Source organism: Podarcis raffonei, chromosome 1, assembly GCF_027172205.1.
Source record: "Podarcis raffonei isolate rPodRaf1 chromosome 1, rPodRaf1.pri, whole genome shotgun sequence".
NCBI lineage: Eukaryota > Metazoa > Chordata > Lepidosauria > Squamata > Lacertidae > Podarcis > Podarcis raffonei.
In genome coordinates this window covers 6053944-6079708 of record NC_070602.1, presented here as the reverse complement: position 1 = coordinate 6079708, position 25765 = coordinate 6053944, and the positions used below count along the sequence as shown (strand labels likewise).

The 25765-nt window shown below is 49.0% G+C and overlaps 1 protein-coding gene across 1 annotated transcript; it reads left to right on the top strand.

Annotated features, from left to right (window-relative positions):
• Positions 1-560: 560 nt before the first annotated feature.
• ATG14 (autophagy related 14) lies at positions 561-21864 on the top strand. Its single transcript, XM_053390536.1, has 10 exons — positions 561-871; positions 7128-7190; positions 7334-7376; positions 8677-8758; positions 10003-10240; positions 13661-13890; positions 17020-17137; positions 19001-19091; positions 19329-19414; positions 21126-21864. Exons 1-10 carry the CDS (start codon positions 585-587, stop codon positions 21433-21435), a joined length of 1548 nt encoding a protein of 515 aa, XP_053246511.1. The 5' UTR covers positions 561-584; the 3' UTR covers positions 21436-21864.
• The last annotated feature ends 3901 nt before the right edge of the window (positions 21865-25765 follow it).

Sequence of the window (25765 nt, the reverse complement as noted above, 5' to 3'; positions counted from 1 at the left end):
AGAATGAAATCCAGCGGAAACGGAGTCGGCCTTGGATTGGGCAGGGAGGCAGCCAATAGGAACCGCTTCCCCATCAAACACCGCCCCCATTCATTCCCCGCCCCTTAAAATACGTCACCTCCATTCCTTCCTCTTTTAGCTGCGCTCCCACACCTGCCTGGGATTGGGATGCGAGGCAGCCAATAGGAACCGCCCCCCCGCATCAACCCCCGCCTCCTCCTCAGAGCGTCACCACCTTTCCTTCCCCTTTAGCTCCGCCCGTAGGCCCTTCTGGGATTAGCCAATAGGGGAGCCGCTTCCTCCATCACACCCCGCCTCTGCGTATTGCGTCACCACCTTTCCTTCCCCTTTAAACTCCGCCCGTAGGCCCGTCTGGGATTAGCCAATGAGAGCCACTTCCCCCGTGACACCCCGCCTGTGCGTAATGCGTCATCGCCGCTCCTTTCCCCTTGAAGCCCCGCCCCCGCGAAGCCCCGCCGCGCGCGTCCCCCCCTCCCTCCGCTGGTTGTTTTGTTTCCCATCATGCCCCGGATTGAAAACAAAGTCCCACGTGACCGCCGGGCGCCGCGAGCCCGTCGGCAAACATGGCGTCTCCCAGGGGCGGCGGCTGGACGGGCCCGGCGCAGCGCCCGCGGCGGCAACAGCAGCGCCCGCCGCCCCCGCCGCCGCCCTCCGGGGTCGTGGCCCCCGCCGCCCCCGCCGCCAGTGCCGAGGGAGCGGAGGCCGGGGCCGAGGCGGAGTCCCGGGCCGAGGGCCTGTACGTGGCGGTGGAGCGCTGCCCCCTCTGCAACACCACGCGGCGCCGCCTCACCTGCGCCAAGTGCGTCCGCGGGGGGGACTTCGTCTTCTTCGACGGCCGGGACTCGGAGCGGTGGGTGCCTCGGAGGAGGAGGGCGGACAGGCCCTTCCCCTCCCTCCTCTTCCCCTTCCCTCCCCCCTTCTCCGGGGTCTCTGGGCCCCTTGGCTGCGCTTCTCCGGAGGGGGCTCCTCAAGCGGGAAATTCGGCAGCCCCACTTTCACCTCAGCCTCCCGGGGGGGGGGCGGTTGCAGTTAAGGCTTTACCCCGGATAAAGAAAGTGTATACAGTGGTACCTCGGGTTACAGACGCTTCAGGTTACAGACGTTTCAGGTTGCAGACTCCGCAAACCCAGAAATAGTACCTCGGGTTAAGAACTTTGCTTCAGGATGAGAACAGAAATTGGGCTCCGGCGGCACGGCAGCAGCAGGAGGCCCCATTAGCTAAAGTGGTGCTTCAGGTTAAGAACAGTTTCAGGTTAAGAACAGATCTCCAGAACGAATTAAATACTTAACCTGAGGTACCACTGTACAGTGGTACCTCTGGTTACAGACGCTTCAGGTTACAGACTCCGCTAACCCAGAAATAGTGTTGTTTAGTCGTTTAGTTGTGTCCGACTCTTCGTGAACCGCTGGGCCAGAGCACGCCAGGCACTCCTGTCTTCCGCTGCCTCCCACAGTTTGGTCAAACTCATGCTGGTAGCTCCGAGAACACTCTCCAACCACCTCGTCCTCTGTCGTCCCCTTCTCCTTGTGCCCTCCACCTTTCCCAACATCAGGGTCTTTTCCAGGGAGTCTTCTCTTCTCATGAGGCCGCCAAAGTCTTGGAGCCTCAGCTTCAGGATCTGTCCTTCCAGGGAGCACTCAGGGCTGATTTCCTTCAGAATGGATAAGTTGGATCTTCTTGCAGTCCATGGGACTCTCAAGAGTCTCCTCCAGCACCAGAATTCAAAAGCATCCATTCTTCGGTGATCAGCCTTCTCTATGGTCCAGCTCTCACTTCCATACATCACTACTGGGAAAAGTATAGCTACCCAGAAATAATACCTCGGGTTAAGAACTTTGCTTCAGGATGAGAACAGAAATCCTGCTCCGGCAGCAGTGGAAGGCCCCATTAGCTAAAGTGCTTCAGGATAAGGACAGCTTCAGGTTAAGAACAGACCTCTGGAATGAATTAAGTACTTAACCCGAGGTACCACTGTATATAAGTGGCTTTGGCTCTCTGCACATGCTCAAAGGCACTCTTGCGGCTCGGTGCCGACAGGTGGACACTGCCCCTTGAGGTCAAGGTAATAGACCTCGCCAGCCACTCAGGGGTTGGCGTGTCTGGCTGTTAACCAGGAGGCTGCTGGTTCCAGCCCACCCAGGGATACTGGTGGGCAGGATACTGACATTGCAGTTGGTTGGACTTGTCGACCCTTAGGGTCCCTTCCAGCTCCGTGATTTATGAGTCCAAGACTCCTGTCTTGTAAACTTGTCATTGTGTATTAAATTTTGTTAGTTGCTTTCTCGTGCCCAGGGCAACTTACAGCTTACCTGTGGTGGGTCAGTGTACCTGTGGGCATCTGTTGGTGGGAGCGGGGGCAAACATTGGGGGAGTGGTCCGTGATCTTCACGGCCAGCTTCTGAAATGGATCTGGCTTGCCCCGGTGTGAAACAGGATGCACTCAGTCAGGTCCAGTGGTACTGTTCTTACGTTGCTAGCACTGAAGGAAACCCAGCCTGGTCTGGCAGCATAAAGTCCTCTTCAGGGTGGTGGTATTGTTTCCCGATTCTTCTGGCAGTACTTGCCCCGGTGTTTGATTCCTCCAGTGCTCTTTACATGACCGTGGGTGACCATACACATTTGTTAATTTAAGCAAGCTGTCAGGTTGAGTATCGAACCTTTCTCTTCTAAATGGTAGGAACTGTAGCTGACTTTCTGCCTTGCATCTTAAGCAAGGCGCAAGGGCAGATGTTGTATCGCAGAATTCGAGGGTTTTTTGTTAGCTCTGTAGTCCCAACACCCTCCTTGATAGGCCATAGTAGATCAGTGGAAGAGCATCTGCTTTGCATGCAGAAGGTCCCAGGATCAGTCCCTGGCATTTTCAGGTAGGGCTGGGAAAGAATCATACCTAAAGACATGTAATGATGGCACCAGGTGAGCTTCTCTGGGAGAGTATTCCACAAACAGGGACACCACAGAAAAGACCTGTTCTCATGTTGTTGCCCTCTGAACCTCTTGAGAAGGGGGCGGGGGACATAGAGAAGGGCCCTGGATGAGGTCCTGAGCCATTTAAGGCTTTATAGGTCAGCACCAGCACTTTGATTAGGACTCAGAAACTAAGTGGCAGCCAGTGCAGTCCGGCCAGGATCGGTGTAATATGCTCAACTCCTCTCGCTCTGGTGAGCAACCTGGCCGGTGAATTTTGCACCAGCTGAAGTTTCTGAACCGTCTTCAGACGCAGCCCCACATTTAACACATTGCAGTAATCTAACCTAGAGGTAACCAGAGCATAGGCCACAGAAGTTAGGCTATCTGTGTCCCGATAGGGGTCTAGCTGGGCCAGCAGCCAAGTGTGACAGAAAGCACTCTCTGCCACTGAAACCACCTGGGTTTCAAGCGACAGCAGTGGATCCAGGAGCACCCCAAGCTACGTGCCTGTTCCTTTAGAGAGAGAGAGTGTGTTTATGATTAAAATAAATCATATTTATGATTTCACATATGTCTTGGGTGAATTACAGTTTTTGTAAACAGGAAGAAGTCACAAGAGCGAAATATTACATAGCATAGCTGTCGTAACTCCCGCTTCTCAACTCTTAACTTCACAGAAGTTTGAGTCACTTGGATCTCAATAGGATTTATATTTCCTCATTGTTAGTCTGCTCCTGAATTATGCTTCATGCTGAAATGCAGTGTTTGTTTCAGGAAACGTTCTTCCAACACTTTGTTTGTTAAGAAGCTAGAGCTTGGTTAACATTTAATTGTCGGTGATGAGTCACGGTTTGGCAGGAAGTCCTGCCGTTAGTAAAAACAAAGGCAACCTGCTCCCCTTGTTTTGTGCAGGGTGTTTTGAGTATTGTGTCATAGTTTTGAGAAGTACAGTGGTACCTCGGGTTAAGAACTTAATGTCGTTCTGGAGGTCCGTTCTTAACCTGAAACTGTTCTTAACCTGAGGTGCCACTTTAGCTAATGGGGCCTCCCACTGCCACTGCCGCACAATTTCTGTTCTCATCCTGAAGCAAAGTTCTTAACCCAAGGTACTATTTCAGGGTTAGCGGAGTCTGTAACCTGAAGCGTCTGTAACCCGAGGCACCACTGTACATTGTGGGGGGTGGAAATACTTATTTCCAGGAGATAGCAAAAATAGCGTAACATAATTGCTAAAGCAGTCTTTGCCAATCTGGTGCCCTTCAGAACAGATTTTGGTTACAGATTGTGGTTTCCTTGAGGATCAAACAAATCACATTTCCTGTTTCAATTTCAGATTTAAAATTAAGCCAGGGATTGTGACTTGTTTCTGCCTGGCATGAGAAGCAGCAGAATGGGCTGTTAGTAGTGGAAGATTTCTTTTTTAAAAAAAGAAATGAATTTCAATAAGTCTTTTGTGTGTCTTACTTTGCATTTACAGTGACACCTCGGGTTACAGATGCTTCAGGTTACAGATGCTTCAGGTTACAGACTCCGCTAACCCAGAAATAGTACCTCGGGTTAAGAACTTGGTTTCAGGATGAGAACAGAAATCGCGCCGCGGCGGTGCGGCGGCAGCTGGAGGCCCCATTAGCTAAAGTGGTACCTCAGGTTAAGAACAGTTTCAGGTTAAGAACGGGCCTCCAGAACGAATTAAGTTCTTAACCCGAGGTACCACTGTACTGGAAAATGTTCAGCATCTTTTGGAAACCAGAAAAATGTTTAAATGTGCTCCTATGCAAGTGTACTCCAAAGTAAGCCCTGATAGGTTCATTGGGCATTACTACACTGTATAGGATTGTGCAATCTGAACATAGTGAAGCTTGTTTCTGCGTAAACTTGCATAGGCTTTTCCTCTAATTTATACCTGGCTCCTTTAGTTCTGTCAGTTTTACATTTTAGATTGGTTACTGCTTTTTGTATTTTTCTTCTTTGGCTATGTTTGCTATGTTTGTTTTTCTGCTTTTGTCAAGGTGTGCGGCTCAATTCTCAGGCTACCCTTCCTCTCTCATTTTCCCCTCTGTGCTCCCCTTCTGTTCCTGTGGACTGGGGAGACCTGAGGTGGTGCAGTATAATGGGGAAATTGTAGGAATTTGGGACCTCCTTCCCAAGAATGAGCCGAAATTACTGTTGATGAAAACACAGTACCACTCAATAAATTTAAATACAGTATACCAATGTTATAAAGAAACAGAAGGGAAGAAGGGTTCAAAATCGTTTAACCAATAGTTGTCATCAGTATACCTTCGAGTGCACATCTCTTTCCAAATGATTATATGTGGCTGGCTTTTAACAGCTCATCGCTTCTTTAGGTCACGTGTGGCCTGACCACAGTCTTGTGGTGTTACTATTTTTGCCAGAATCCCATGGGTGGTGCATTGAATGATACAGCACGTGGTTGCATATTCCCAATCTCTTATCCTGCTCCTGCTCAAGAACATGAGGTTCAGGCAGGTTCAGGCCACGGTCAGCCTTGAGGTGACCTATCAGAAGTTGGCTGGCAGTCTTCTAGTGAAACATAAGCTGCCCCTCATCAAACTCCTGGTCTAAGTTAAGCCAAACAGCTGTACCCAAAACACACTAAACAGTGTTAGAAACTCAGATATATAAGCTAATCACCGAATGGCACCTTAAACCATGGCTATGGTTGCCACAACAGAATATCTAGGTGCCCTTCTTATTATTATTATTATTACTACTACTATAGTGGTACCTCAGGTTAAGTACTTAATTCGTTCCGGAGGTCCGTACTAAACCTGAAACTGTTCTTAACCTGAGGTACCACTTTAGCTAATGGGGCCTCCCGCTGCTACCGCGCCGCCGGAGCCCAATTTCTGTTCTCATCCTGAAGCAAAGTTCTTAACCTGAAGCACTATTTCTGGGTTAGCGGAGTCTGTAACCTGAAGCGTCTGTAACATGAAGCGTATGTAACCTGAGGTACCACTGTACTACTACTACTACTACTATTATTCTTTTCATTTCTATACCAGGGGGAGGAAGGGAAAGGAGAATGTTAGCCGCTTTGAGACTCCTTAAAGGGAGTGAAAAGGCGGGATATCAAATCCAAACTCCTCTTCTTCTTCTTACAACACATTAAAACATCTAATAAAACAATTCAGAATAAAACAAATTCAAGCATCAAGGAAAATATTTCAGATCCTTCTCTAAGTGACATTTTGCTTTCCTCATATTTATTTACCTACTTAATATATATAGCTGTTGCATAGTGGAAGTACTGTAGGAAACCAGGGTGGTATAGTGGTTGGACTAGGACCTCGGAGGTCAGGGTTCAAATCCCCACTCGGCCATGAAGCTCACTGGGTGACCTTGGAGCCAGTCGCAACCTCCTAACCTACCTCGCAGGGTCGTTGTTGGGGTTAACTGAGGAGGAGGGTGAACTATGTACTCCTTGGAGAAAAAGGTGGGAGACCAGCACATCAAATAAGCTCTTTTGCTTACCTGCTTAAGAAAGCTGGAGTGTTCAGCCAGATGGAGATGTCAGTCGCAGAACGTGCCATCCAGAGATCTCCGCGTGGTCGCAAGTGGACCCGTGCCAGTCACAAAATGTGCCTGGCACCTGGGGGTTTCCTAACACTGATTAAAAAGTCTGACATTGTTGCATCCATCTTTTTACTCCTTCAGTTGATGAGGTTGGTGCTCTGCTGTTGCTAAGGTATATGGCAAAGGTAAAGGGACCCCTGAGCATTGGGTCCAGTCGTGACCGACTCTGGGGTTGCGGCGCTCATCTCGCTTTATTGGCCGAGGGAGCCGGCGTACAGCTTCCGGGTCATGTGGCCAGCATGACCAAGCCGCTTCTGGCAAATCAGAGCAGCGCACGGAAACGCCGTTTACCTTCCTGCCGGAGTGGTACCTATTTATCTACTTGCACTTTGATGTGCTTTCGAACTGCTGGGTTGACAGGAGCTGGGACCGAACAACGGGCGCTCACCCCGTTGTGGGGATTCGAATCGCCAACCTTCTGATCGGCAAGTTCTAGGCTCTGCTCTGTGGTTTAACCCACAGTGACACACGTCCCTTAGGTATATAAAGCACCTAAATTTCAAAGTGCTGTATGGAGATTTAAAAAACAAACACATAGGCTGGGCCATCAAACAGCAGACCTCCTTCACCTTCCACAACTTTGAACCTCTTTCTTTTCCAGGTTTTCTGAAAAGAAGGAGAGATTGAAGCACCTTAGAAACAAGCAGCACGAATTCCAGTCCCAGTAAGTCCCAGTTCAGTTTCTTTTACCTGCTTTGGTTGGCTTAAAGCACAGGCAGATCGTCTTTCGATCCTCTGATGTTTGCTGAAAGCGTGGTTCTGGTTGCCAGCTAATCTTCTGCTCCTTCCGCTCCCCTCTTCTTGTAGGTTGTTAAAAGCTATGGAGGGGAAATGGATAACTGACCAGCTGGTGAGTCCTGTGGAAGTCTTCCAGTTCACATTGAAGCGCAGTGGCCACTTTTCAGTGTAGACCCGCGCTGTTTTCTTCACATGAGAAGGAACCGCATATCAGCCCTGCGCTTGTGGGTTTCTTGTGCATGCATACCCAGGGGCGTGTGGGGTTGTACTGTGGGGCACCAGCTTCAGTCCAGTAGTAATATTTTGCATTTATATAACACCCCCCTCCCAAGTGTTCGAAGCACAACATCCACATTATCTTGGTAAGCCATGCAACAACTTTGTAAGGTTGATCCCTAAACCTCAGCTCCCTTTTGGACATTTAGTGATGATTTCAGAGAAGGATAAACACAAACCTATTACAGAGCACAGTGTCCTGTAATTGTAGAGTTGAAAGGAACCACGAGGGTCATTTAGTCCTACCCCTTGCAGTCCAGGAATCTTTCTGCCCAACTTGGGGCTTGAACCCATGGCCCTGAGATTAAGAGGCCGATACTCTACCAGTTGCCAAAGTAAACCTACATTTTAAAAGGGGTGATCGGATACCCTTAAATTTGTTGGATGTCTTGTACTTGTTGAGTTTAGCAAAGGAGAGTTGCTTTTATCCTATGTTTCCACCAGTGCAGTGTAGCGTTTAAAGTGTAGGACCAGGACCCGAGGGACCTGAGTTCAAATCCCTACTCGGCCAAGAAGCCCAATTGGGTGACCTTGGGCCAGTCAAACTCGTTCCCAGCTTAACCTACCTCTCAGGGCTGATTCAAGGAGAAAGCAGGAACTGGAAGAGGACCATGTGCAATGGTTTGAGTTCATTGGAAGAAAGACAGAACTTAATTACAGCTACTTTGGCTGGAATTTCTTTATTATTCTGAAGGTGTAAAAGTATCTGTCTGGTCTAGCCTCCATCCACTCTTTCTGTTTCTAAGGCAATGTCCAAATAGCTGGCAAATAAGCAAGACATATAACTTTTTTGCTGAAGGCAAATTTGGTTGAGAGAATAGATGTATCTGTTGTCTCACTTGCCCCTAAAATAATAACACCTTTGGGGAAAGCAAAAAGTGCTGTTCTTGCACTGAATTACCACACTCTGCCAGCCCCAGGATTACTCTGGGTCACAGTAATTTAATGTTTATACCTAGTGAGGGGCGCAAGAAGCTTCTTGATTGAAAACATTGCAGTGTGCAGTTCAGGGGATAATAAATAGCCCTATCATAGGTGCTGCTCCTTTGGACCCTGAGACAATACTGATTGGTTGATTAAGGCTGTTGAGGTGGTGGGTTTTGGGGCAGCTCCTCTACTCGCTCTGTTTCTTACAGAGGTGGAAAATAATGTCCTGCAAAATGAGGGTTGAGCAGCTGAAGCAAACGATCTGCAAGGAAAACGAAGAAATGGCACGAAGTAAGTGATGCTCGTGCTGGGAGCCAACGTGGTGTAGTTGTTAGGAGCGGCGGACTCGTAATCTGGTGAACTGGGTTCAATTCCCCGCTCCTCCACATGCAGCTGCTGGGTGACCTTGGGCCAGTCACACTTCTCTGAAGTCTCTCAGCCTCACTCATCTCACAGAATGTTTGTGGGGGAGGAAGGGAAAGGAAATTGCTGGCCGCTTTGAGACTCCTTAAGGGGAGTGAAAGGCGGGATATCAAGTCCAAACTCCTCCCCTCCTCCTCCTCTTCTTCCTCAGTAGAAGCGTTGGCAGACTCTATCTGGGGCAGTCCTGTTCCCATAGCTGAGCGGCTTTGCAAAGCATGCTATGTGACCTTAGCATTTCCCAGAAGCTGATCTGGGCTTCTTTGATGATAAGATCAGTAATGGCGGGCAACTTCACCGAAAGAAAGTTTGGCCTTCGTTTGTCAGTCTTCCCCTGCAATCCTCAGTAGCGGAATAGCATTGGGCATGTTTGAGGGGGCCCTTTCAGTTGGCATAAAGTGGTTCAAGCAACCAGTTATAACCATGAGAGCGGTGGGTCCCCAGCAGTTGTTGAACTGCAACTCCCATCATCCCTAGCTAGCAGGACCAGTGGTCAGGGATGATGGGAGTTGTAGTCCAACAACAGCTGGGGAAGCAAGTTGGGGAAACAACTGCTAGAGCAATGTAAAGGTAAAGGGACCCCTGACCATTAGGTCCAGTCGTGGCCGACTCTGGGGTTGCAGCACTCATCTCGCTTTATTGGCCGAGGGAGCCGGCGTACAGCTTCCGGGTCATGTGGCCAGCATGACTAAGCCGCTTCTGGCGAACCAGAGCAGCGCACGGAAACGCCGTTTACCTTCCAATCAGAGCGGTTCCTATTTATCTACTTGCACTGTTGTGCTTTCGAACTGCTAGGTTGGCAGAAGCAGGGACTGAACAACGGGAGCTCACCCCGTCGTGGGGATTCAAGCTGCCGACCTTCTGATCGGCAAGTCCTAGGCTTTGTGGTTTAACCCACAGCGCCACCCGCGTCCCTCCTGCTAGAGCAATGTAACTAACCCTTTTTCATTAATCACAAGTTAACAGCTGGGGGGAAAATCAAGTTGAAGCTAAAAATTAAAGCTATTGCCTAGGACTGGCCATCTCTGATCGAAAGAATGAGCCGGTTGCAGCACCAGTTTGAAGAAACTACAGTTCCACCCCGAAAGCTAACCGTTGCCTTTGCTCTGCCCCAGACTCCGAGTGGCTTCTCCGAATTAAGGACGAGAACCAGAAGCTGTACCGCAGGGCCCAGCGGCATCAGGAGAAGAAGGAGAAGATCCAGAGGCACAACCGCAAGCTGGGAGAGCTGGTGGAGAAAAGGAACTACGACCTGAGGAGCCAGCACGAGCACCTTGCAGGCCTCCGGCGCTCGCATGTCCTGGAACTCACCTCCGTCATCTTCCCTATCGAGGAGGTGAAGATTGGCATGAGGTAGGGAAGGAAGGGGAAGATGCCGAGCCAGTGGGGTGAGCTGCCCGCTTGGGTGGCAGTGCTCACTTCCTTGGTCTGCAAGATGCAGCAGGCGAGAGGCATACATATGCTCTTTTGTGGGGTTTAGTAGTAATAATAATTTTGTTACTTACATCCATGCTCATCTGGCTGCACAGCTGTGGGCAGGAAACCTGGTGGCAACTGGAAGGCCATGGGAATATGGGAACAAGGGGTTGTGTTGAAATGGTCACCCAGTTTGTACCCAAACCAGAATCACGTTTACTTGGGTGAAAGTCCCTTTGAGCCGCAGTGGGAGTTACAGCTTCATTTTTTGAAAGTTACTACATTTCTATCTTTGTTGTTGTTGTTGTTTAGTCGTTTAGTCGTGTCCAACTCTTTGTGACCCCCTGGACCAGAGCACACCAGGCACACCTGTCTTCCACTGCCTCCCGCAGTTTGGTCAGACTCATGCTGGTAGCTTCGAAAACACTGTCCAACCATCTCGTCCTCTGTCGTCCCCTTCTCCTCGTGCCCTCCATCTTTCCCAACATCAGGGGCTTTTCCAGGGAGTCTTCTCTTCTCATGAGGTGGCCAAAGTCTTGGAGCCTCAGCTTCAGGATCTGTCCTTCCAGTGAGCACTCAGGGCTAATTTCCTTAAGAATGGATGCGTTTGATCTTCTTGCAGTGCATGGGACTCTCAAGAGTTTCCTCCAGCAGCAGAATTCAAAAGCATCAATTCTTCGGCGATCAGCCTTCTTTATGGTCCAGCTCTCACTTCCATACATCACTACTTTCTATCTTAGGATCAAAGAATTCTGACTGGGGCAACCCAGATAGATGGGCTGCATACAGGCAATAATATTATTACAGTCATACCCCAGCTCCCAAACGCCTTGGGAGTTGAATGTGTTGAAAATTGCAGAGTGTACACAGACTTTCTGGAAACGTTTGTTTGCAAGCTGGCAGGATGATCAGGAACAAAATGCTGCCTACTAGTAACTTGGTTTCTTAGAGATCTATTATGTACAACAGCAGACTCACAAGTTACTATATACAAGTTGCAGATATGGATCTTAACTCTCTCTCAACAAAACTTCAACTCACTCCAAGACTCTCCTACACACAGAGAAGTCATGGGTCATTCTGCCTATATGGGCGACCTCCTCCAAGAGTAGAGCTGTAGCCAAGGCTCCCATGTCTCCAGGCAGAAACTCCCCCTGCTCAGTCTCCCTGGCCTTCAGCCAACTTACTAATTGTTCACTCTGCCAAGCTGCACAGAAGCACGTAGGCAATGTCCCAACAGAACGTTCCAGCTCCCAAACGATCAAAAACCAGAAGTGAGTGTTCCAGTTTTCGAACGTCTTTTTGGAAGCCGAACGTCTATTGTTTCCGGCACGCCTGCACAATCATAAACCAAATGGAAGCTACGCCTTGATTTCCGAACATTTTGGAAGTCAAACGGGCTTCCGGAACGGATTCCATTCGACTTCTGAGTTACGACTGTATTATAATAATAAAGAATTGTAGAGTTGGAAAGGACCACAAGAGCTTTCTAGTCTAACTCCCTGCAGTGCAAGAATCTGTTTGTTCAATGCGGGGCTTGAGTCCCATGCTCTGCCGACTGAGCTATCCCATATAGGCTTATCCTGCTCAAGGGGACATGCCTGGTTCTTAATTTTCCTCTGTTTTACCCTGCGTGGTCTAAAGGGTGGTTTCTAGGTGGCTGGGTGGGTGGGGATAATTAGTTTGCTTGGGGTTGCAGCCTCAACACCTGTTTTGTCTTACGCCTGTTTTCAGCTTTTCTTTGACAGAAGCTAATTCTTTAAATGTTCGATTTTAAGCACTTTCTGCCTAAGGGAGATGATGTTAGCATGGGTTTATTTCTTCCACTGAAAGCAATGTGCTTAATTTTAACTTTTCCCGCTTTTTAGAGGAAAAGCTGGACTCCTGGGACAATGTCCCAAGGAGTTTATTTATTTCTGTATTTTCTGCCCAGTTTCTGAGCCCCTTGAGCACAGGTTGCCCAGTTCACGGAGGGGACACCAGTAGCAGCCGCTAGTGGGGGTGGCTATATCCTTCCTTAAAAGGTAAAGGGACCCCTGACCATTAGGTCCAGTCGTGGCCGACTCTGGGGTTGCAGTGCTCATCTCGCTTTATTGGCCGAGGGAGCCGGCGTACAGCTTCCAGGTCATGTGGCCAGCATGACTAAGCCGCTTCTGGCGAACCAGAGCAGCACACAGAAACACCGTTTACCTTCCCGCTGGAGCAGTACCTATTTACCGTATTTTTCGCTCTGTAACACGCACCCGACCATAACACACACATAGTTTTTAGAGGAGGAAAACAAGAAAAAAAATATTCTAAACGAAAAAGTGGATGTATGATTTTTGTGGTTCATGCTGTGGCCACAGACATGTGATCTGACGGTGAGTTTGGGGTAGCCCAATGCAAAAATCCTGAGGATCCATGTGGATCCGTGCTTTGTAACCACGTTTTTGTACCACTGCAGCCCCAGGCAACAGTGGGTGCGTGATTTTTTTGGTGCAAGCTGTAGCCATGGACATGCTATGTGATCTGATGGTGAATTTGGGGTGACCCAGTGCAAAATTCCTGAGAATCTATGTGGATCCATGCTTTGTAACCACGTTTTAAGTGGGGAGGGAAGGAAAAGCAGTCAAGGGACAAGGAGCACGCGTGGGGTGGGTGGAGGAGGATGCTGTTAATAATGCAGAAGAAGGGTATAAGAGGAGAAGGCTCCTCTCCTCTCCTGCTTTGCTCCTTTAAAGTCTCTGCTTCTCTCCCTCCTCCCCGGCTCGCTGAAAAACTTTGCTGCTATTTAGCCAGCTGAGTGGGGAGGAGAGAGCGACAGAGAGCCTGCTTGCGAAAAACTTTGCTGCTATTTAGCTAGCTGTTCTCTCCCTCCTCCTCGGCTCGCTGAAAAAAACAGCTCCGGACTTGTGTAAGTGGCTCCTTTCCTCTCCCGCTTTGCTCCTTTAAAGCAAGCAGGCTCTCTGTCCCTCTCTCCTCCCCACTCAGTGGCTCTTCTCCCGCTTTGCTGTTTCAAAGCGAGCCACTGAGGAGGGAAGGAAGGGGAACCATGGATCCTCTGCTCACGACTGCAGCACATCCGTAGGCATTCGCTCCATAACACGCACAGACATTTCCTCTTACTTTTTAGGAGAAAAAAAGTGAGTGTTATGGTGCAAAAAATACGGTATCTACTTGCACTTTGACGTGCTTTCGAACTGCTAGGTTGGCAGGAGCAGGGACCGAGCAACGGGAGCTCACCCAGTCGCGGGGATTCGAACCGCCAACCTTCTGATCGGCAAGCCCTAGGCTCTGTGGTTTAACCCACAGCGCCACCCACGTCCCTATATCCTTCCTTAGAGACCGCCATTCAGCCTCTTGCCTTTATTCCAGGGACCCCGCAGACATGTCGTCCGAGAGCGACAACGCCATGACTTCTAGCACTGTGAGCAAGCTTGCGGAAGCCAGGAGGACCACCTACCTGTCCGGGCGATGGGTGTGTGACGACCATAACGGAGACACCAGCATAGGCATCGCGGGGCCTTGGATCACCCTTCCCAACAACGGAGATTATTCTGCTTACTACAACTGGGTGGAAGAGAAGAAAACCACTCAAGGGCCAGGTAAAAAAAAATTCCACAGAGCCTCTGGCTGGGCTGAAGTTAAGCTCACTGGGAGTAAGCCTCTGCTCATTCATTCACCTACATTATGTGGTTAACATCAATGCAGAGCATGTAGCTTAGACTGAATTATTATTTTTTTTAAAAGATATTTATTAAATTTTCCAATTTTTTAAACAAACAAACAGAAACAGAACAAACAAACATATTAAAAAAGACATAAAGTTCATAAACCATACTCTTAAATAACAAATTTCTCAGACCTCCTCATACTTCTCCTCCTTGTATCCCAATTAAAGTTATTTGTTCAGCAAATCCTTCATTTAAAGCATTACAGCTTATAACATTACCTTATTTTTCAAACCCTTTCCCCCCCCATCTATGTTCTTATATATCATTGCAGCTAGAAACCTCTCAATTTCAATCCAACACCATTTAACTTTCCTTAATTTTACAGTATTTCTGTAAATAGTCCTTAAATTTTTTCCAATCTTCTTCAGCCGACTCTTCTCCCTGGTCACGGATTCTGCTCGTCAATTCTGCCAGTCCCATACAGTCAATCAGTTTCATCTGCCATTCTTCCAGAGTGGGTAGATCTTGCGTCTTCCAATACTTTGCGATGAGTATTCTTGCTGCTGTTGTAGCATACATAAAAAAACTTCTGTCCTTCTTTGGCACCACTTGGCCAGCCATGCCCAAGAGAAAGGCCTCTGGTTTCTTCAAGAAGGTATATTTAAATACCTTTTTCAATTCATTATATATCATTTCCCAGAACGCCTTAATCCTGGGACACGTCCACCAAAGGTGAAAGAATGTACCTTCATTTTCCTTACATTTCCAACATTTATTGTCGGGCAAATGATAGATTTTTGCAAGCTTGACTGGGGTCATGTACCACCTGTATATCATTTTCATAATATTCTCTCTTAAGGCATTACATGCCGTGAATTTAATCCCGGTGGTCCACAACTGTTCCCAGTCAGCAAACATGATATTATGTCCAACGTCTTGTGCCCATTTAATCATTGCAGATTTAACCGTCTCATCCTTAGCTTAGACTGAATTAAGGGAAGCCTGGAAGTTTGTCAGCAGGGCTCCCCCGTCGTTTGCGATTCTGCAGCCCCACAAAGCTGTGGAGCACAGGTCCAGGCACAAAATTCAACTCCGTGGCTTCCTTTCCTTTTTTTCCTGGTTGTGACAACATGCCGGCAAATCCCTCGCCTGCAGAACTCTCAGAAGCCGGAACAGCAGCAAAAATTTCAGCTGGGCTTTGGGATTTGTGACTCACGGTTCAGAGAAGATAAATAACTTGTATAATTCATACACTGTTTCGCAACACGGTTTTAATTTTTGTTTGTGTCCTGTCCGTGGGTGTGTGGAAGCAAAAGTACTAGGGGATAGAGCTGGGCAGAATTGAGGGTTCACATCACAGCCATGGACAAAGTGAGTTGAAGTTATGTGCAGGTTATGTGCTTCCCTGACATCTCTACCCCTCCATACAGTGGTACCTTGGTTCTCAAACTTAATCCGTTCCAGAAGTCCATTCCAAAACCAAAGCGGTCCAAAACCCAAGACACACTTTCCCATCGAAAGTAATGCAAAATGGATTAATCCGTTCCAGACTTTTAAAAACAACCCCTAAAAATGCAATTTAACATGATTTTTACTATCTGATGAGACCATTGATCCATAAAATGAAAGCAATAAACAATGTACTGCAGTCACACAATAAATCAGTAGCTGAATTGGGTTCCACACAGTCTCAAAAAAGCCACAAAAATGCAAAATAAATAGCAAAAACAGACAGATCTCAGCGTAACACTGAAAACAGAAGCATGGCACTCAAAACAGAGCACATTCGGCTTCCGAAAAAAGTTCGCAAACCAGAACACTTACTTCTGGGTTTGCAGTGTGTGAGGAATGTGTGTGGTTTCTCACGAGGATAACAGCCAGGAATCCGACCTGTCTTTCACAGGTTTTATTGAGTGCAAACTATGTACAGTGCAGAAGTTCAAAATCCAGGTCTGCCTCAATTACTAGCAGATTCTGGAAGTGGTTTCTTCCGAATTGACTTCCAGCACAAAAGCCCAGGGAAACCCCGTCTCGGCCTCATTTCCTTATGTTTATTTCCCTGGCAACAACTCTGCGACGGAAGTGGCATTTCAAACCTCTTGGGAGTGGTGTTGTGGCTCATCTCAGGCTGGATGAGCCTTTGCAACACGCCCCCCCTTTTCCTTCTTCCTCCGTTTCTCCTGAGGGCCCGCCTTCACCAGACTCTTGACAAGGTGCAGCTGCTCAACAAACGGGGAGGCTCTCTGTACAGTCCTACCTCTCTCCCCTCCCTTGATGGCAGCCCCCTGACACAGTGTTTGGGTTCCAAGGCATTTGAGAACCAAGATACCAATGTATTTGTTTATTGCATTCCTGGAATCATAGAATCATAGAGTTGGAAGAGACCACAAGGGCCATCGAGTCCAACCCCCTGCCAAGCAGGAAACACCATCAGAGCACTCCTGACATATGGTTGTCAAGCCTCTGCTTAAAGACCTCCAAAGAAGGAGACTCCACCACACTCCTTGGCAGCAAATTCCACTGTCGAACAGCTCTTACTGTCAGGAAGTTCTTCCTAATGTTTAGGTGGAATCTTCTTTCTTGTAGTTTGGATCCATTGCTCCGTGTCCGCTTCTCTGGAGCAGCAGAAAACAACCTTTCTCCCTCCTCTATGTGACATCCTTTTATATATTTGAACATGGCTATCATATCACCCCTTAGCCTCCTCTTCTCCAGGCTAAACATGCCCAGCTCCCTACGCTACCCTTTTCTCCCAAGGAGCTCAAGGCAGCCTACGGGGTTCTCTCCTTCCTCTCTAACCCCAACAACCTACGAGGCAGGCTGAGCTGAGAGGCAGTTATTGGCCCAAAATTGAGCTTCATGGCCAAGCAGTGATTTGAACCCTGATCTCCCAGCTCCTAGTTCGGCACCCTAACTATTATGCTACACTGGGATCTAAGGCTCCCTTCTTGATAGGGCTGTTTCCTGGGGAGACGTATATAGTTGATACTCCTGGGGGGGGGGGAGCCCTTTTACAACCTACTGATGGGGGGGGGTCTGTTGTTGTTGTTTCCCTTCCAGACATGGAACATAACAACCCTGCTTACACCATCAGTGCTGCCCTGTGCTATACAACTCAGCTTGTCAACATTTTGTCGCATATACTTGACGTTAACCTTCCCAAGAAGCTGTACAACAGGCAAGTTGTCTTGGAATAACCCGGCGGGTGGCGCGAGGGGAGCGCCGTGTGTTTTGAGCACCAGGTCTATAAGTGCATGAACCCCAGTTTACACTCTGGGATTTTCTTCCGCGTGCAACGTTTCGGAAAGACCCCCTTTCCCGCAGGGTAGATGCTGAACAGCTGGACTCGCTGTACAATTGCACGTTGTAACAATTGCAAGGGAGTATATGTGAAGCAAGGGACACGGGTGGCGCTGTGGGTTAAACCACAGAGCCTAGGACTTGCTGATCAGAAGGTTGGCAGTTCGGATCCCCGCGACGGGGTGAGCTCCCGTTGCTCGGTCCCTGCTCCTGCCAACCTAGCAGTTTGAAAGCATGTGAAAGTGCAAGTAGATAAATAGGTACCGCTCCGGCGGGAAGGTAAACGGCGTTTCCGTGCGCTGCTCTGGTTCGCCAGAAGCGGCTTAGTCATGCTGGCCACATGACCAGGAAAAACTGTCTGTGGACAAATGCCAGCTCCCTCGGCCAATAAAGTGAGATGAGCGCCGCAACCCCAGAGTCGGCCACGACTGGACCTAATGGTCAGGGGTCCCTTTACCTTTATACGTGAAGCACTTTGAGTTCCCCAAGGCCCGTGTGGTAGCACTGGAGAGGAAGCAAAAAATGGAGATATTTGAGAGCAGCGTGGATTTCACCTTTTCACCTTGTGCATTTGATAAGTCTCCCGCAGAAAACAGGAAGCCCCAATAGCTGCTCCCGGGTTCGTTCTCTAGGTATAGGGAGGGACCTCTTGTGCAGCATTTTCCAAATTTGGGTTTCCAGCCGTTTTTGGACTACAACTCCCATCATCCCTGACCACTGCTCCTGTTAGCTAGGGATGATGGGAGTTGTAGTCCAAAAAAACAGCTGGAGGGCTGGGTTTGGGAAACCCTGGTCATGGGTCTCTGCTTACTGAACAGGACCTGCACACACACACACACACACAGAGAGAGAGAGAGAGAGAGAGAGAGAGAGAGAGAGAGAGAGAGAGAGAGATGTGTGTGTGAATGCAAACAGGTTGGGTGACAGGGCCTGCAGCTTTGACTTAACCCTTCCACTCTCGAAGGGATTCCTTCCAGAATGCAGCAGCTAGACTGGTGACTGGGAGCGGCCGCCAAGACCATATAACACCAGTCTTGAAAGACCTACATTGGCTCCTAGTACGTTTCCGAGCACAATTCAAAGTGTTAGTGCTGACCTTTAAAGCCCTAAACAGCCTCTGTCCAGTATACCTGAATTAGCATCTCCACCCCCATCACTAAGCCCGGACACTGAGGTCCAGCGCCGAGGCCCTTCTGGCGGTTCCCTCACTGCGAGAAGCCAAGTTACAGGGAACCAGGCAGAGGGCCTTCTCTGTAGTGGCGCCCTCCCTGTGGAACGCCCTCCCACCAGATGTCAAAGAGAAAAACAACTACCAGACTTTTAGAAGACATCTGAAGGCAGCCCTGTTTAGGGAAGCTTTTAACGTTTAATAGGTTATTGTATTTTAATATTCTGTTGGAAGCCTCCCAGAGTGGCTGGAGAAACCCAGCCAGATGGGTGGGGAATAAATAATAAATTATTATTATTATTATTATTATTATTATTATTATTATTATTATTATTATTATTATTTCTGCATGGAATAAGTGCCCAAACCCCAAACAGTTAGCTTTGCCTCCTTCCACAAATGGAGGTGGGCAAGATGCACGCTTTTCCCTTTCCTGCCAACTGGCCAAATAAAAGCCATCGTTTTGCCAAGATTTGGTTGATTTGCTAGCATTGCAAAAAGCGGAGGGGAGAGGATCCTTTCATTGAGAGCTCTCTCTTCAGTTTGTGCATGTGTTTTTAACGTGTCTTGCAGTGAGTTCTGCGGGGAAAACCTCAGCAGGAGGAAGTTCACGTGGGCAGTGAAAAAGCTGAACGCCAATATCCTTTACCTTTGCTTTTCTCAGGTACAGTGAATGCAGTTTTTCTTTTTCTTTAACCTCTTGGGTGGCAGTTACAGATAGTTAGCCGTGTTGGTCTGCCATGCACACGAAAGCTCATACCAAGAACTAACTTAGCTGGTCTTTAAGGTGCTACTGGAAGGAAAAAAATTTTTGGGTTTTGACTCTTGGGTGGCTTCACACTTCCCTTCCTCGTCTCAGCACATTTTGCCTGATGGATGTTCTGCTTTCTTCCTCTTCCAGCACGTAAACTTAGACCTCCTGCATCCTCTGCATACACTCAGGAACCTGATGTACCTGGTCAGCCCCGAGACAGAACATTTGGGAAGGTAAGAAGCAGCTTCCAGCCTCTTTTGCGCCCTGCCATCACCACCTCTCCCTCCTTGTCCCCTTTCTGTGCCACTTCTAAGCCTGGCACAGCCTTCCCCTTGTGGTTGAATCCTGACAAGACAGAAGTACTATTTTTGGGGGACAGGAGGCGGGCAAGTGTGGAGGACTCCCTGGTCCTGAATGGGGTAACTGTGCCCCTGAAGGACCAGGTGCGCAGCCTGGGAGTTATTTTGGACTCACAGCTGTCCATGGAGGCACAGGTCAAATCTGTGTCCAGGGCAGCTGTTTACCAGCTCCATCTGGTACGCAGGCTGAGACCCTACCTGCCCACAGACTGTCTCGCCAGAGTAGTCCATGCTCTGGTTATCTCCTGCTTGGACTACTGCAATGCGCTCCATGTGGGGCTACCTTTGAAGGTGACCCGGAAACTACAACTAATCCAGAATGCGGCAGCTAGACTGGTGACTGGGAGCGGCTGCTGAAACCTTTTAACACCGGTCCTGAAAGACCTACATTGGCTCTCAGGACGTTTCCAAGCACAATTCAAAGTGTTGGTGCTGACCTTTAAAGCCCTAAACGGCCTCAGTCCAGTATATCTGAAGGAGCGTCTCCGCCCCCATTGTTCTTTTAATGTTTGATGTACAGTATTTTAATATATATATTTTTGGAAGCTGCCCAGAGTGGCTGGGGAGGCCCAGCCAGATGGGCGAGGTATAAATAATAAATAATAATAATAATAATAATAATAATAATAATAATAATTATTATTATTATTATTATTATTATTATTCCCCATCCCTGTGCCACCAGGATACCTCCCCCCTCCCTCTGCTCCCTCAGGGCCTCCTTTCCTAATTCAGCTTTCCCTGAGCTATGAAATGGGACCATGACAACCGAACAGAGAGCCAAATTCAGCAACTGAAACTGCCTTATACTGAACTGGAGCAGCGGTCCACATAGCCTAGGAGACTCAGCTCTGGCTGGCAGCAACCCTCTGTGGCTTGGAGGGAAATTGGCATCCACAAGCTGAGCTGGATCTTCTACCTGAAGGGGAGAGGAATTTCAGGCCTGGGGGCTGAATGTAGCCATCCAAGTCTGTCTCTCTCACCCGGCGGCTCTTCCCCGGCCAGGCCTTCTCTGCAGCCCTGCTCCCCAGCCCTCTTGGGCCAGACTGCAATGTATCCTTAATATGGGAGAGTGTGTCTGTGGTTCACCATGGTAGAGAGGGGTTAGGTCCTTTTCCCAGCAAGCTTAGTTCCTTTGGTTTCCCTTCAGCTCCAATCCTGGCCTCAAAAGGGTTAGACCGTGGCACCCTTTCCCTTACTTGTGTTCTTCAAATTTCGCTGGAGACCTTCCCAAATATTATGAGAACCTGGATTCCTGTCCCTACACCACAGCTTACAGCATTATTATTAAGTGATCCACCAGCCAGTTGAAACCAGGCACCCCTGAACTCGGCCCTCCAGCTGTTTTGGGACTACAACTCCCATCATCCCTAGCTAACAGGACCAGTGGTCAGGGATGATGGGAATTGTAGTCCCATTGGAGGCCTGGGTTTGGGGGTGCCCAGTTTAAACCTTGTTTTTCTGGGGAGTTTGTAAGTGGAGCAAAGCTCTGTCATTCTCCTGCAAAAGGTATCTTAGTTCCTCTTGCCGGTCCCGATTTGCGAGTCGTTTTCCCCGTAAGCCGAGTCAGTTTTTCCGACCCCAGGTCTGGGCCGTTCGAGATCAGCGCCGACCTGGAGGACTCGATGGAGTTCGTGGACCCCAGTGGCGCCGGCGAAACGGACGAGAGCGGCGACGAACGTGTCAGCGACGAAGAGACGGACCTGGGGACGGACTGGGAGAACCTGCCCAGCCCCCGGTTCTGCGACATCCCCTCGCAGACGGTGGAGATGCTTCAGAGCCAGAGCACGCTGGCCTCGCGAGAGCCCATCGCCAGCAGCAGCGCAGGGGGCATGATCTCCTCGGCCGCGGCCTCCGTTACCTCCTGGTTCAAAGCGTACACTGGACATCGCTAGGGTGACACTCGGACCTCTGTGGGGCGGGGGGGAATTCCTGTCCCACATCCCGCCCACCATCACTGTAGTAAACCTTCCCAATTCTGCTAAGTAGTGCCTGGAACATCAAGGGTCAGACATCTGATTGCGTAACACGCACTCCCCTCTGGAAGATGCTTTCAATTTGCCCAAGCTTGACTGCGCAGCAGTCACCTTGCATCTCGTTTTCTCTCGACACACATTTTGGAGACCTGAAAATGGAACTCTGTGCCTCTTCCGAGTCCCACGTGTTCTGCTGAGGGTGAAAGGAGGAGGATCCTGTCTGTTAACTTCAGTTTCTTTTTTAGTTTAGTCCCTTAAACAAAAAAACAAAAACAAGGAAATAGATCTGGGGTTATGTGGCCTGGCAAATCATCTTGAAGCATGAAGACTGAAAGAGAAAACTATCGTGGCAGTTCTGCCCAGTGCATGAGGCCACCACATCCCCTGTGATTAGTTCCCAGCAGGGTTCTTGGGTTACGTTTGTTTGTGTGTGTTTATTCTAAAAGTGTGCACAGGGGAGAAAATTTGCAGCACAAAATGCACATTTGTAGAGCCTTCTGGCAAGATGTGCAGATTGCTGCATTTCTGTGTGGTCTCTGATCTCCGTTGCCATAATTTTAATACATCATGTTTCTTCAATATCAATAGGTTATTTATTTTTAAAGGGGAGAAATTAGATGTTAGGTCATGCCTTCATTGTGTGAGTGTGCATGTGTGTGCGCACACTCTTATGGATCCAGTTGCAGAACGTTTTTTATGCTGAGTCACTCAAGAGTTCCCTGGCTTCTTGCTCTGGCTGCCCGACACCAAAGAAAGCCTGGACTGTAATAACTTGCCAATACAGAGCAATTCTACTGCTACAATAAGGTTTGTCTCGTCACAAATCCTCTTTGTGTGCAAAGGAGCCGCACTTTTGTTTTGACGTTTGGTCCACGTTCCATGTGGGGGGTTTTTTGGTTTTTTTTAAAGAAATCCTGTGCTCCTTGTGGAGAGCAATGAGGCTTGTGTTCCTCCTTGGTCAAAAACCCCATGAAATCCTCCTGGTTCTTGCATCCAGTTCAGCTTCTGGTTGGATGTAGCACGGTGCCCCTCGGACCTCAGCCTGGCTTCTGACTAGGCAGGCTTTTGGCAATTGGGGGGGGCGAATTAGGCTTTTGGCAATGCACCCTTTCCTTGTTCAGCCCCCTAGAGAAAACCAGTCCTGGTTCAGGCACTTAGTGGGTGGGGATTCTGAGCATGCAAGTCCATCTCTCCGTGTATAAGAGACAGCGTAGGCCCTGTGTGCATGGAGGCCAGGCCTTGGCAAGGAATGAGTGATCAAAAGGTGCAAGTCAGGCAGGGCAGGTGGGGAAATTTGGGCCAGAGTTCCACCGCAGATAGAGAACACTGAAGTCCAGCATCCAGTGGCACGATGTAGCAACCCCCAATGCGTTACAGAACAATAGAGAAGTTGGGTTTCTGTTTCTGCCCTTGCTCTCTTGCAACCCCACTGCGGCCTAATGTGCCAAGTGTGCACCTTGGGGGAGAGGTGCCAGTCAGGCAGCCTCCCTGCCCATGCCACTCCCAGCAGTGTGAGCCCAAGGATGCTTTGCTGCCATGATTCAGAGTCACGTGGTGCAGTCCTGCGGGCATCCACTTCTGTGGAGTAGCACACATGCAGAGACCAAAATCATGCCAGGCCAAAGGCTTCCTCCTCACAGATAACGGGCCTGGGCTGGTGGGCATTTCTGCAGTCTTCAGGAGAGGGTTCCAGCCGCTGGTGCTGAATATTTGGCTCTTGGCTGTTTCGATTCTGTGATGTGTTTCTGCTCTGATTCTCTGCCTGTCCCACTTTGGCCTGGAGTTGGGTGGAAGTTGGTGGCGTGGGGAACCTTGCGTGGCAGACGTACTTGCGGGAGATGGGGTTCTGCACATTTCTGTTAATAAACCAAAGATCCCACCGGTTCAGTGTTTTCAGTTTTAAACCGGTCGGGCGGGATTTCCCAGCCCGCGAAGACTTAATGCAGAAGAACAGCAGCAATGTAATCCAGCCTGCTCCATCATCGCAGGCTCCCGGTGAGGTTTTGTCCAGCTATGAGAGACTGGAGGGAAACCGGGTGGTGCAGGGCTCACTTGTCTTTGCCTCAAAGGATGCTCAACATGGGACACTGCCCTGCGAGTCTCTCCTGTGTTCGAAACGATATGTGTGGAAGGAGGTCCTGTGAAAGAAGGCACTTTATTAGTTGCAAAGGAGATAGGCTGCTCAGTGCTGGGCTCGTAGCTGCTGGGTTCTCCCAGCTGGCCCTGGGCCCTTTCCCCCTTGTAAATATAACTCGTATGTTCCCTTCCCTGCCCCATCATCCATTCTGCTGCTTATTTATGGTTTGTTTAAAAAAGAAGAGAGGGGAAACCCTCTTAATAGGAAATGCCAGTAAACCACAAACCTTTTGTCAGTCCTGATTTCTTTGTCTTAAAACGATGCCTCTCTAGCGCCGTAGTGTAGCATCCACTCGGAATTCACAAAGGTGCGCCCCAAGGATTGTAATATGTTAGGGTGTCAAATCCTTTCCAGAAACACTTTTTTTTTGGGTAACAATGGTTTTTTTCCGGTTGGTTTTTGTTTTATATGTATATATAAATAGATACACACACATATATAAAAAATGTTTTTACACATATATAGCTATGTGGAGAAACCGGGAGTGTGTGCCCAAAACTTTAGTGCAATTGAGGTGTGATTGTGTTCTGCTTGAATGGCGAGGAGCAGAGAGGCTCCCCATTAGCGGACTGTTGTGGCTGAAGACGGCCGGCTGAGAATCTTGCGGGTCATAGTTGTGGCGCCACAGAGGCAAGGCTGCGCATTTAGGGTCAGTGGCCTCAAAAGATACGAGCTAAGCTTCTGAAATGAGGAGTGCTCTCCACCCTCTGAGCGGGATTTATGTTTGAGGGTCCCCAACCCCTGGCTGCCTTTTCAGCAAACCTTGCGCCACTTGCCCCACTAGGTAGGGTTGTAACCTAACAGATGCGTGTGTTTTTCTAAAAATTTATTGTATTATTGCAATAAATCTTTTAACAGGAGTTTTCCTAAGGTTGGCTGGTTTGGTTTTTATTATTCCATTCATTCTGACTTGGGAGAGGCTAGTTGTGTGAATCCTCGTAGGTTTTCTAAAATTGTAAGGAACACTACGAAGATGACAGTATTGTGTGTTGTATACATCTGGGTGTCTGCTATGAACACAAAAGTGACCCCTAATACAGTAGTTTTCAGCCAGGGTGCTGTGGCACTCTGGGGTGCCTTGAATGATGGTCAGGGGTGCTTCGGGCAACACTGGCATCTATGTGGGGCTACTTTTGAAGGTGACCCGGGAACTGCAACTAATTCAGAATGCGGCAGCTAGACTGGTGACTGGGAGCAGCCGCCAAGACCACATAACACCAGTCTTGAAAGACCTCCACTGGCTCCCAGTACATTTCTGAGCACAATTGAAAGTGTTGATGCTGACCTTTAAAGCCCTGAACGGCCTCAGTCCAGTAGAAGCATCTCCAACCCCATTGTTCTGCCCGGACACTGAGGTCCAGCTCTGAGGGCCTTCTGGCGATTCCCTCACTGGGAGAAGCCAAGGTACACTGAACCAGGCAGAGGGCCTTCTTGGTAGTGGCACCCACCCTGTGGAACGCCCTCCCATCAGATGTCAAAGAGAAAAACAACTACCAGACTTTTAGAAGACATCTGAAGGCAGCCCTGTTTAGGGAAGCTTTTAATGTTTAACAGACCACTGTATTTTAATATTGTGTTGGAAGCCGCCCAGAGTGGCTGGGGAAACCCAGCCAGATGGGCAGAGTATAAATAATAAATTATTATTATCATCCCTCTTTGCTTCCCTCCCTCCTCTCAATGCTTAAGGCTTGCAGAGCTGTTTGTTGCAGCAGCCCTGCTGCTGTCACTGCTGCCTCCCACCTTCGGCCAGTCTCTGTTGGGCCACTAAGGCTGGGCGCCTTCTCTTCCCAGGCTGCTATGGGGCAGTATGAGGAGGCACCTCTCTTTGGGGTAGCAGCAGCTGCCCGGAGGGGAGAAGCTGAGGGGATGCTCCACAAGGTATCTGAAGAAGGGTGAGAGGCTGCCAGCTCTGCCGGCAAGGGGTGACGTAACTGGGCTCATGAGCCCCACAGGGTTGCCACAGAAAGAATGTAGTTGGGTCAAGGGAGCTGTGGTCTCAAAAAGGTTGAAAATCTATGCTCTGATAACCCAAGTAAAGTCCCATCAGAGCTCCTTATGCCTCTGTGGCTAACTTGGGAGACCATATGCAACTCAATGGGACAAGGGTGGCGC

Excerpts from the sequence above, each read along its gene's own strand:
- ATG14 (XM_053390536.1), top strand. The coding sequence starts at position 585 with ATGGCGTCTCCCAGGGGCGGCGGCTGGACGGGCCCGGCGCAGCGCCCG. Across the intron at positions 13,891-17,019 it reads GAAAACCACTCAAGGGCCAG|ACATGGAACATAACAACCCT; the intron begins GTAAAAAAAAAT and ends TTTCCCTTCCAG. Across the intron at positions 19,092-19,328 it reads TTTACCTTTGCTTTTCTCAG|CACGTAAACTTAGACCTCCT; the intron begins GTACAGTGAATG and ends TTCCTCTTCCAG.